General features: G+C 39.4%; 1 protein-coding gene across 1 annotated transcript; it reads right to left on the reverse strand.

Moving 5' to 3' along the window:
• Positions 1-1,405: 1,405 nt before the first annotated feature.
• On the reverse strand, positions 1,406-7,727 carry LOC139373326 (eomesodermin-like). Its single transcript, XM_071113723.1, has 6 exons — positions 4,882-7,727; positions 4,169-4,323; positions 3,308-3,429; positions 2,871-3,029; positions 2,657-2,718; positions 1,406-2,512 (listed from the first exon to the last, which is right to left on the reverse strand). The coding sequence occupies exons 1-6, from the start codon at positions 5,583-5,585 to the stop codon at positions 1,762-1,764; spliced, it is 1,953 nt and encodes a 650-aa protein (XP_070969824.1). The 5' UTR covers positions 5,586-7,727; the 3' UTR covers positions 1,406-1,761.
• Between the last annotated feature and the right edge of the window lie 4,913 nt (positions 7,728-12,640).

Below are 12,640 nucleotides of genomic sequence, written 5' to 3' on the forward strand. Positions count from 1 at the left end.
CACCCACTCTTTCCACGACATAAACTGACCAGGTGAACCCAGGTGAAAGCTATTAACACTTATTGATGTTACTTGTTAAATCCACTTCAATCAGTGTATATGAAGAGGAGGAGACAGGTTAAAGAAGGATTTTTAAGTCTTGAAATAAATGAGACATGGATTGTGTATGTGTGCCGTTCAAAGGGTGAATGGGCAAGACAAAAGATGTCAGTGCCTTTGAACGGGATATGGTAGGTAGTAGGTGCCAGGCACACCAGTTTGAGTGTGTCAAGAACTGCAACGCTGCTGTATTTTTCAAACTCAACAGTTTCCATTTTGTTACATTACAGCCTTAATCTAAAAATATTTTACTTTAAAAAAATAAATCCTCAGCAATCTACACACAATTCCCCATAATGACAAAGAAAAAAAAAGGTTTTTGGAGATTTTTTGCAAATGTATTAAAACTCAAAAACAGAAATACCTTATTTACAGAAGTATTCAGACCCTTTGCTATGAAACTCTAAATTGAGCTCAGGTGCATCCAGTTTCCATTAATCATCATTTGAGATGCTTCTACAACTTGATTTGTGTGCACCTGTGGTAACTTCCATTGACTGGACATGGTTTTTGCTCTATGTAGACAGGTGTGAGACTTTCCAAATCAAGCCATTCTTAAATGAGAGAAGTTTGGAAGGGGTCTGAATACTTTCCGAAGGCACATGCCCCAACGAATTGAGATTGTTCTTGAGGGCAAAAGAGGGTGCAACTCAATATTAGGAAGGTGTTCCTAATGTTTTGTACGCAGTATATTCCGGACTCTGGTTCATAAGATAATTTCCTGCAATTCTATCCTTTTTGCAATGGGGTTTTGTACTGTCTATTTAAACACTGTATTCTCGACATAGCTCATTCTAATATTACTACTATACATTGCATTTTATTTGCTGTTTATAAACACCGCATATTCATTTATATAATGGATTATTGACATAGCTCACTAATAGATATATTGATGCACACATCATTCTTACTATATCTTGTTTAAATTCTTATGGTATATATACACATAGATTGCATTTGGATTACTGTTACAGTGCTATTTGGGTTGTTAAATTGGATTAGTTCCAAAACTTATTCTAAACATTTTGGTGGGGATTATTAGTGCTGTTTGACTTTATGCAGCATTGTTAGGAGCTAGTAGCATAAGCATTTTGCTGCACACGTTGCTATAACATCTGCTAAACTGTGTAGGCGACAAATAAACTTTTATTTATTTCCACAACAAAAGAGTGTAGAAGAGTGAGGCTCAACTTCTTTGCTGTTTTCGTACCCTGGCTACCACGCTGTGAGCAGCATGTAGTGAACCTTTGTACATACGCAGATACTATGTGTGAATGTAAGAGAGCGAAGTCTTGCAAAGTGGGACGATTGTTTATGAAAGATTGTTTTTATTACCCATTTCATAACACCTCCATGAAGACAATTTGTACAAGATACATCACATACTAAAGTGCACAAATACTGTACAACGAAATTACTTTAAATAAAATCACATTTGTAAAAAATAAAATTACCTGGGGACATGTTTTAAAAACAACAATTTGTCACAATGCATGTGTGTGTTCAGGTATGGGGTTGTGGTGTGAGCTTGTGCAGCTTGCTTGGGAGCAAGAAGCTTTGGCACCTTTTAGATAAAAGTTAATAAAGGGTGTTTAAAAGGTAAAGGGGAGCACTGAATTAAAAACAACAAATTATTTGATTTGAATAAATACAGTCTTTTTAGGGGCTTGTATAGAAGGCATAGTAGCCCATGCCTTTGGGGTTGTCTTTGTTGAACTCTTCCGCTGTGGTCAAGTCCTCACACTTGATGGTGGGCGAGTTCTCTGTGCTCGACCCACCAGGTGACATCCGGCGTCTCTTGCAGACCATGGAGTACACGCCCGAATCGTTAGAGTCCACAGATTTCAGCGAGTGGGAGGTCTCGATCCAGGTGGAGGCTGCGGTGCTCTCCTCGGGCAGCTTGTCTTTGCTAGCAGCCAGTTGGTCGTCTGTGAAGGCTGGGGGGCTGGGCCGAGGGGACCAGGGCAGGCCTGTGGTCATCTTTCTCTGGTAAGTGCTTCTGGTGCCCCAGCTGGCCGCCATTGAGGCGAAAGCCGAGTCGGGGTAGTAGCTGAGGGCGTGGGAGGTTTGGAGCGGCAGGGGCTTAATGCCGTAGGACAGCAAACTGCTGGCTGAGTAGTCCTGGTCGTAGGACAGGTCCAGCTTGTTAGAGCCTGACTGCTGGACTGGGGTGACAAACCAGCGCTGAGCCGAGCTGGCCCCGACGTCTTCGGCCTGGGGGGAGAGAAGACTGTTGGTCTGGGGCACAGCCCGCTCCCCGGTGTAGAAGCGGTTCTGGGGCAGGTTGTTGACAAACTGGTCCTGGAAGAAGGGCTGCATGGCATAGCGGGCACCCGGCACAATCTGGTGAGAGCGAGGGGAGGCTGTCGGGGAGGGAGTCAGTCTGTCACCCTCTGGGGCTGTATACATCCTGTGGAAGAGAGAGACAAAGGTCCAAGGATGAGTAATTTGCAAGAGAAAAACAAGTTCACACTTGACAGACTAAAAGTAGCAGAGCAGTAAAAAATGGCGACAAAACCGCATGCAAAATAGGATGCAAGTCATTGTCACTTACGAGTCATAGTTGTCTCTGAAGCCTTTAGCAAAGGGGTTGTGGTCGATTTTAAGCTGTGTGATCTGGAAAGGAGAGAAGATACATGTTCAAGCCATGGTCGGCAGTGTTGACAAAAACACATTTTATAGACACAGTCAATATAGAAACTTAAGAAAAATCTTAAGCAGATAAGATGTTTCTTATGTAGATATGATGATAGTAGTGGGTATCTTACGTCTGTATTCTGGTAGGCAGTGACTGCGATGAACTGGTTTTCCGGGAAGGTAAAAGTCTGTGTCTTAGCCTCACTGCCTACGTCCTCCACTCCCTCTTCTGTGACCTCCACAATGTGGAGCCGAGGCTGGTATTTATGAAGAGACTGCAAGACAATCATCTACAAGAAAAAAAGTGTGAATTCAAAGTTAGAGCTTGGGGTTCTCGTGGAATGCTTTCGAAATAGTTTCTGTGGTTGGGTCATTTGTCACATCACCAATGACATTTTGGAGACTCTTGCCAATAGCACTCTCAAAATAAAAGAAAACGATGGTTTTGGACTCATTTGTGATCTCTTATGCCTACTAGAATACCAAAGATAGCTTTTTAAAAAGTAGCCCAAGTCATTTGAGTCACAATTAAAAAATAAAAAATGCTAAATGATGGTGTAGGCCTCACCTGTGTATTATTATTGTTTGCCCCTTTGTTGTTGGTCAGCTTCAGTTTGCCGAAGGAGATCTCTTGCCTCATCCAGTGAGCGCCAGTGTTTGGGGATTCAGGATGAACATACATCTTGTTCCCTGTAAATGATGTGGGACATAAAACATGAACATATGAAGTACAATGCAGCACAAATGCAAAACACACATTGAAAGAATAGCACAGATATTTTCCATTTCTTGAACTTGAACTTCTCTTACATTAAAAAAAGAAAAGAAAAAAAAGAAGCAATTTGTCAATTTATACCAAGTAACTTGCAGTCAAACTATTTTTGAATCATGTGCTCGGGATTTCAACGTTAAAAGCAATCAGATGTGAAACTGTGGAGCTATTAGGATAACATTTAAAAATGATTCAATTGCAAAAAACATGCAAATGGAAGATTGAAGTTTACAATTCAAATATTATTAAAACATTGGCAGGTCATTTTACATTATATGAAAATAAATGTAAACAATGACACATTACTGAAAAGGAATTATAATTGAATCTGTTTTCCGTGAAAACTGAAAACAGGCCAAGCACGAGTTCATGTTGTAAGGTTGTGCTCTTGATATGAATGCCATCAGCTAACAATGTTTGAATGGTTGTCTTTTTCTTTTAAAATGGGGTTAATAAACCAACAAAAACAAAGAACACAGCATAAATAGCCAGTTGATTGGGTGTAAATTGCAGGGAAATATCTAACGAAACGTTCCCGATCTAAATGTAATTTAATCCCCGTTAGTGTAGATGTGCTGCTTCTGTAGACTATATGGCTACGTTTCGAAATATGCCTCTAAATATGTACATTAAAGGTGCATTTAATATTAGTCTCACCTTGCATGTTGTTGTCTGCTTTCCCACAAGTAACCCACTTTCCTCCTTGAAATCGCCAGTGATTTGGATCGGCCAACACAACCTCAACAAACACGTTATAATGCGCGGTCAAGTTCAGTCCAGTGATGTTGAAACTGAGAAATGGAAACATCCGCCTGAAAGAAAATAACAAATTTGATGGCACAATTATTGCAAATAAAACTCTAAACAAAAAATTACAAGAGGGAGTCAATGCATTTCTGAAGATTCGTAAGGTTAGGTCATGGCATGCACTAATTAATACTTGCCACTTTATTTTCCTCACATAAAAATAAAATAAAAAGGCTTTAAAACTTTGTATAACCTAAATTATTATTTATAAATAAACAAGTAAATCATATTCAAATATGACAACGAAATATAAACAACTATTGCAACATCAGAGAAGGTCGGATATTTATTAGTCTAACCATAATCAAAACATTAATTTTAAAGTGTAGTGTCCCACCAAGTTCAGAACATGGTGGTAATAAACCACTGATACCTCACAGTACAAATTATCCCCCCAAAGACACCCTAATCTGTGAGGTGCAACGCTAGTTGAGAGCTCAATGAACACGGTTATGCCTAACATTTTTAGAAGCATTAGACCATAATCTTGATGCCGTTTGACGTTTAAATTTGAACATTAGTCATAAGGTTTAAGCTATTTTGTTTTCAATGCCTCTGCTCACCTGCCCTGTTTCGTGATGATCATCTCGGTCTGGAATCGGTGAAACTTGAGCCACAGGGGACGGTTGCAGAGATAAACTTGAGCCCTCGCTCCCGGTGTGGACCCCGGGAGAGCCATGGAACCAATACATGAACCCGTTCCCGGATAGGAGGGGTACAGGCATCCTGGACCCTGGCCGAACTGGTAGCTGCTGCCAAACTGACTCCGGCTAGTGCACACGGAGGACGAAAACCCCGTCGGTGGCAAGACCGATCCGTAATGAAGGGAGGAATACCTGGATCCATTTGACCCGCTGTACACTGTCCCCGTTTGTCCTGCGTATGGAAAGAGGGAACACGGGTTTGCCATATCGGAGCTCGTCTGAGAGGACGAGATGAAATATCTGTCAGAGCCAAGTTCATCTATGTTGTACCGCCGGCCAGTGGACAGGTCATCCTCACCGACCATCGGTGAGCCTTTTCTTCCGTCTGGGGTGGCTTTAGTCCCAGTGAAGGCGTCGCCCTCTCCCTCACCCATCATGGCGTTCCCCACTCCGCTCAAATATTTATTAGGACCGTTCCTTGGTTCGGATTCTGTCCGGTCAACTTGATATTCGATCTGCGATGGCCCCGGGCTATTATTTGCACTATCTGATGATGTGAGGTTGTAAAACGTCTTGGGTAAGTTGATAGTTGATGCGCTGGGAAGAATATTCTCTAGCTGCATTATTTTTGAAATAGCAAACACTACAGAATTAAAGGATCCAAAAATAGGCTACAATCGCAACCACCAAGACGCTACACCACTGCGCCCTGGTAGGAGTCCTCTGTGGCCGTCCCTGTTCTCCTCTGCTAACCAACGTTGACCTTCTCAGTTGCACCTACGGATTTACGCACACTATACGATTATGATCTGCTCAAGAATTGTTCAAGGGCTCTTATATGATCACCTTCTTTAAACACCCAACTCATGGCAAGCGTCAGGGGAGGAGCTTTTGGGGGATCCATGTAATAAGCTACAACCCTTTCCATGCCCATTGGTTAAACTCACGGATTTAATTAAATTAGACATAGGCTACCATATTTGACCTAACCATTTTAAATCCATTGCACATTTGCACGGACTTTGGGTAGCCTATTCCGTATATTCTGACAACGATTTAGGCTATTATACAGGCATATGATGACATTGAATTCGCTAAATTGTTAGGATATTCATGCGCAATGTTTGCTAATATTCTGGATAAAAGCAATTAGCCTATATGCAACGATGTTATATGAAATTTTTACAGTTTGTTGAAAGTTTGCCTGAAGGACTGGAAATCAACAGTTTCTTCCCAAAATATATTAAAGTAATTGGGAGATATCCACACAGAGTGGGTGAAAACACGGTTTGGTGATGAAATGTCACTTTCTTAAGTTATAAAATGCCTTTTTACCAATAATCATTCAGTGGGGTCTTTCTCTAACATAGCATTAGCATTATATCCAACAATTCGGATTTTGTAACCTAATGCATCTGATAATAAGCACCAAGCTCTGTTGATACAGCAGTGGTTTCTGTAACAATTTTTGAGGATTTTACATTTTGTGCTTGCTTCTTCCAAGTTATTTACGCGCATCGCAAAAAGCAAAATTAGCATGACAAGATCTGAATTAAATGTAAAAGGCTCTGAAAAGGAAAAGCTTGTATATGCTCAGTGCTTCGTTGACATTTCACAGAGATACGCTTGTTTTTGTGAGAAAAATAACAGGAATTTGGAATGAATACGAAAAACGTAATCTAAAATATGAAAATACTTCATGTCATGTCTCAAAATCGATATCCATCTTGCCTCTATATTGTTTAATGTCCTGCGGATTCGAGAATAAAGATGATGAGTTCAACAGGAAAGTGAACCTGTCAGTTTGCCAGTAGCCTTCATTCTTGCACAGCTGAAGTGATGCAATTTTCCTGACTTTTTACCATATTCTTTTCTGTCTCTATTGATTTTGTCACCCTGTGGCCATCGTACAAGGGTAAAAACTCCTATAACTTTTGATCGGATTAAGCTAGAGAGATCATGTTTGGACCATTTGTTTTCTTAGAGAACTATTTACACAACTAACATATTTTACGTATTGGTCATATTTTACGTATTTTTGGGGGTATTTTGTTACTTTACACATTCCTCGGGCCTACATTGTATGCAAGAAATTGAACATACCCTTTGCCAAGTTACAACAACACACCTAATGCATTTAAAGCTCCAACATGTAACTTTTTGGGCAACCCAACCAAATTCATATAGAAATGTAAGTTATAGGTCTGTCATACTGATTGAAAGCAAGTCTAAGAAGCGGTAGATCTGTTCTATGTGGCCTATTTCTATGCTTCCCGTTCTTAACTTTCGTTTTTACTTCTTTTACTTTCGGTTTTGTACACCAGCCAGAAAATAGCTTACAATATTTGTTGTTATGGAAAATATATTTCAAAGCGGTTTAGATTGTGCAATGATTCTCTACACTATACTTGCTTGTTGTGTTACATACACTGAAATTAGGTGCACCATTAGAATTATTAGAATTTAGCAACCTTTAATTAGACAATTCTTGTCAGAGTCATATCAGTCCGCACGTGCTCTAAGCGTCCATGCATACCATGCATACTCCTTATTGGTCGTTTTCTTTGTTGAGAACTCTTCACATGTCAAATTGAATTGCCTGCTATTGAAAAATCTCTCTTCGAATTCTACGAAAGTGTGCATGTTAAAATCAAATGGAATCAAATTATAAGAAATGAAAATGTTACATAATAATAAAGAACTTTCCTTTATTTAGATCCTTATGCACGCCACATCTTCCAGTCCTCATATGTTATTTCTGAAGTGACAGATTTGTATCAAGCAGCAAATATGTCAAGTAGCTCTGAGCCTGTTTACAGGAAACGGTGAAAAAAGTGAAAGTGTCACCTGTGAGGTCTGTGGTTTTCACAATGAAAATAAATAATCCCTTTTTGAGATGAATTTGTTATTAATCTCACAAAAACCTACTCATAAAACATATATCATAAATGACCATCAATTGAGAGCAATTGAATAACCTTTCATTAAAAGGGAAAATATCCTAAACAATCATGGCTATCAACCAAGCAAATAATATAAAGGCTAGGCCTACTTTTGGGAATGGTTTAATTGAATGGAAAGGCTAAATAATTGATCAAATAGCCTAAACCTATATTTAATTAAAGAACCACATTTTTCTAGATTTGTTGTATTTGATTTTCATTTGGATTTAATCCTAACTCTCAGATTAAAAAATAATAACAATGTTTTCAGTTAATGTAACATCTGATATTGTCCTCATAATCAAACGGTTATATGAAAGGGATATGCGATACAAATCCCACTGCCAATAATATTTCCGTCTGAGGTAACCGGTGATGTAGAACGAAAAGACAGCTCGGGAAAGAGCCACGGCGTTATCTAAACTCCTTATTCAGGCACGTACCCGCCGGTGAAACCAAAGTACGACGAGGACAATGTATGGAGAGGGTTGGCAGTGACAGTCTACGTGCCACAAGAAGAAAAAGCACTGCCACTTCGCGTTGACACGGATGAAGCCCATTGGCCACTTATGCCACTTTTGCACCTTCTAAATTTGACCCTAAAGGAGCTTTTACATTTTTATTTGGGGGTCTGATAAATATAATATAAACAACGCTGTGTTTAAGTAGACACTATGTTCCGTTCAATTTAGAAACGAATTGGTTAACATAGGTTGATATTAGGCTATTACACAAACATACACAAATAAAAGGGGTAGGAATTATATCCCTATTATGAAAATTGTTCCCAAAACTAAAACTAACATCGGCCCAAAAAATATACAGGCATACAAAACTACTGGATTATGTTCACTGTGAAGTATTGTAGAGATGTGAGAATATAGAGCTCGGGACCAGCAGCAACCTTGTTTCACAGTGGAATCATCTGGGACAGCGCTCTCTAGTGATTGTGCAGAGCAAACAGAAATAGCACCAGGCTACTATAATTCCAATGATGAAGTTGAACAGTACCATTTATCTAACGCTTACGTCCCATTTCAGACATTTGCAGCGATGCAGTAGCAGTGCGTTGGTAAAATCACTGTAGAAGCCAAGCCAGGAAAAACCACATATTATAAGGTGGTCCTTATTACAGTGTTATTACATATGTAATTATACTGTAACAAGTATTGTAATTAATTGTAATAATTCATAGTTACATTGCAATAACAACATGTGGTAATTGCAGTCTGTAATTACAGAGGTGTAACAACGAATTGCTTGTTACCATGCTCATTACAAATGTGTTAAAATTTCCAATAGCAATCCGAACGCTATTTTTTTCAGCCTGCGCAAACCAATGTTATAATTGTAAGCCAATTTTAAACAAACCACTTCATTGACACAACTCTCCTATAAAGGGCTCTGGAGTCTGATTCCCAGGTTCAGCTTTTGTTTGAAGTTCTTGGAAGCTTATAAGAGCAAGGGCAAAAACAGGGGTTTACATCATTTTGAGCCTATAAACTTGGTTGAATATTGGTTTATAAATGTATAAATTAACATTCTCACGTTTGGATGGGATCCATTGGTGTACTTATTTATCCTAAGAATTAAGCATCACGTTAAGATATGCCTATCTAAGCAAAGCACTCAAAATAGTGGGGACCTCAAATGTGCCCACAATTTGTGTTGACACCGACTCATAGTGATAGTGCGCAAAGAACCGGGATCAAGAATAAGGTTGTGTGCAAAATCCAGACATAAGACATTTCCGCGAAAGAAACAAAGTGTTGTAAGGGAGACAAAACGTCCACACAATAGAGATAAGGTAGGTTTTCCATGCAATTTGTTTAGCTTTTTGGATTAAAAAAAAGTGGGCTGGTACATTTAGCATAGGTAGTTAGCTACCTAGCGTTTGCCAGGTAGCTAGCCTAGTGTTGGCTAGCTAGCCAACTACCTAAATCATAGCTAGCAAAAGTTAGCTGCTGTTTTTGGTAGGGCTTGTTGGAAATGGCCTTGTGGGAAATGGTCCTTGCTATCAATAATGAACTAGCTGTTTATATTGAAAAGGAACTACTCATAGGTGTGTTGACAAGTAGATAACTAAGTAGCTAACGTTAACATGCTGGGTGTGTCTCACGTTTGATACCGTACGGATACAAGGTTCAGGGAAGAGAAGACCATGGAGCCTAGCTAGCTAGCTTTTAGACAGATTTAATTAGGTAACTAACTTAGTTAATTAACATATACAGAATATACTTTCCATGCTATGAGAGATAACGTTAGCCAGCTAGCTACCTACATCTTGCACATGGCTAGCTAGCTGGGCTCCATGGTCTTCTCTTCCCTGAACCTTGTTCTCAGGGTATCCGTACGGTATCAAATGGTATTACGTGAGACACACTCAGCATGTTAACGTTAGCGACTTAGTTATCTACTTGTGTCAACACACCTACGAGTAGTTCCTTTTCAATGTAAACAGCTAGTTCATTATTGTTAGCAAGCACAACTTCTCACAGAAGCTTTCAAATGAATGGCCAGGCTGTTAGGATGGTAAGGTACCTTTATAAGTAAGTACACATTCATTGCAAGTACACAACCTTTCAAGATAACTAGCTAAATCCGGTGTGAAACCTAGTAATTACATTGTACTTTTGCAGATAGTACATGTACTCTGTGGTGTTCAAGTGGGTTTATCCTCCCACCTGGATGGCAAGGAGGTTCAGGTTGTTGTAATGGGCAACATACACATAAATTATACATTATTTTAAAAATTATAATCTGGGATGACACTTGAATGGTAGAACTCAGTCAGTAAGGTTGACCTACAGTACCAATCCAAAGTTTGGACAAACATACTCATTCCAGGGTTTTTCTTTATTTGTACTTTTTTCTACAATGAAAAATAACAGCTAAGACATCAAAACTGGGAAATGTATTTCTTTTTTATTTCACCTTTAATTAACCAGGTAGGCAAGTTAAAAACAAATTCTCATTTACAATTGCGACCTGGCCAAGATAAAGCAAAGCAGTTCCACACATACAACAACACAGAGTTACACATGGAGTAAAACAAACATACAGTCAATAATACAGTAGAAAAATAAGTCTATATACGATGTGAGCAAGTGAGGTGAGGGAAAGGGAGGTAAAGGCAAAAAAAAGGCCATGGTGGCGAAGTAAACACAATATAGCAAGTAAAACACTAGAATGGTAGATTTGCAGTGGAAGAATGTGCAAAGTAGAAATAAAAATAATGGGGTGCAAAGGAGCAAAATAAATACAGTAGGGGAAGGGGTAGTTGTTTGGGCTAAATTATAGATGGGCTATGTACTGGTGCAGTAATCTGTGAGCTGCTCTGACAGCTGGTGCTTAAAGCTAGTGAGGGAGACTGCGTGAATCAGGCCTTCATGGTCGAATTGTAGGACCACTACTAAAGTACACCAATAAGATGAAGAGACTTGCTTATGCCAAGAAACACGAGCAATGGACATAAGACTGGTTGAAATCTGGGTTTTGGTCTGATGAGTCCAAATTTGCGATTTTTGGTTTTAACCAAAGACACAGAATAGGTGAACGTATTATCTCTGCATGTGTGGTTCCCACCGACAAGCATGGAGGAAGTGTGATGGTGTGGGGGTGTTTTGCCTATGACACTCTGTGATTTATTTAGAATTCAAGGCGCACTTAACCAGCATGGCTACCACAGCATTCTGCAGCGATACGCCATCCCATCTGGTTTGCGCTTAGTGCCACTATCATTTGTTTTTCAACAGGACAATAACCATCACACCTCCAGGCTGGGTAAGGGCTATTTGACCAAGAAGTAGAGTGATGGAGTGCTGCATTGATGACCTGGCCTCTACAATTACCCGACCTCAACCCAATTGAGATGGTTTGGGATGAGTTGGACCGCAGAGTGAAGGAAAAGCAGCCAACAAGTGCTCAGCACATGTGAGAACTCCTTTGAGACGGTTGGAAAAAGCATTCCAGGTGAAGCTGGTTGAGATAATGCTAAGAGTGTGCAATGCTGTCATCAAGGCAAAGGGTGACTACTTTGAAGAATCTAAAATATATTTAGATTTGTATAACAGTTTTTTGGTTACTACATGATTCCATATGTGTTATTTCATAGTTTTGATGTCTTCAATATTATTCTACAATGTAGAAAATAGTGAAAATAAAGAAATATCCTTGAGTGAGTAGGTGTGTCCAAACTTTTGTCTGGTACTCTATATATTTTTATGCTTTACTTACTATTGAATTCAATGCTACGAGCGGTAACAATGTCATACTGTACCTTCTTTGGCCAGACATAATCAGAATCATGGGTTACACATACTGAGACAAAGGTTTTGCCCGCTCGGATGCTTTCTAGGGTGAGATACATTCAAACACTTGCGAGCTGAAGGAAAATTCTAAAACACAAGAGACGAAAGCAATTTTAATGTTTTTTTTTTTATTTAAAAAAAAGTTCAACGTTTTGGGAAAGCCTGGCTTTCCTTGGCATCCACTGGCATTCACTGCTGCAACAATGACTAAAATTACACTTAAAACATCTGACGAAAGCTTTTGTCAGAGTGTACCGTGTCTCAGCCAAGATGGGGGAGGGAAGATACATTCCAATAGGTGCAGGATTTATTGAATAAAGGTGCAGAGAGTAATCATTGATGACTGCATTCATGTGACCAAAACATAATAAAATACTCTTTGGCTCAGTATCACATTGTAGCAGAACCGATTTGGCTTGAGTCGGC

The sequence above is a fragment of the Oncorhynchus clarkii genome, chromosome 18 (genome assembly GCF_045791955.1).
Source record: "Oncorhynchus clarkii lewisi isolate Uvic-CL-2024 chromosome 18, UVic_Ocla_1.0, whole genome shotgun sequence".
In the NCBI taxonomy this organism is placed as follows: Eukaryota; Metazoa; Chordata; class Actinopteri; order Salmoniformes; family Salmonidae; genus Oncorhynchus; species Oncorhynchus clarkii.

Coding starts and splice junctions, on each gene's coding strand:
- LOC139373326 (XM_071113723.1), bottom strand. CDS start 5,585: ATGCAGCTAGAGAATATTCTTCCCAGCGCATCAACTATCAACTTACCC. Junction 3,030..3,307: donor CAAACAATAATAATACACAG/GTGAGGCCTACA, acceptor TTTTTCTTGTAG/ATGATTGTCTTGCAGTCTCT. Junction 2,513..2,656: donor TTCAGAGACAACTATGACTC/GTAAGTGACAAT, acceptor TCTCTTCCACAG/GATGTATACAGCCCCAGAGG.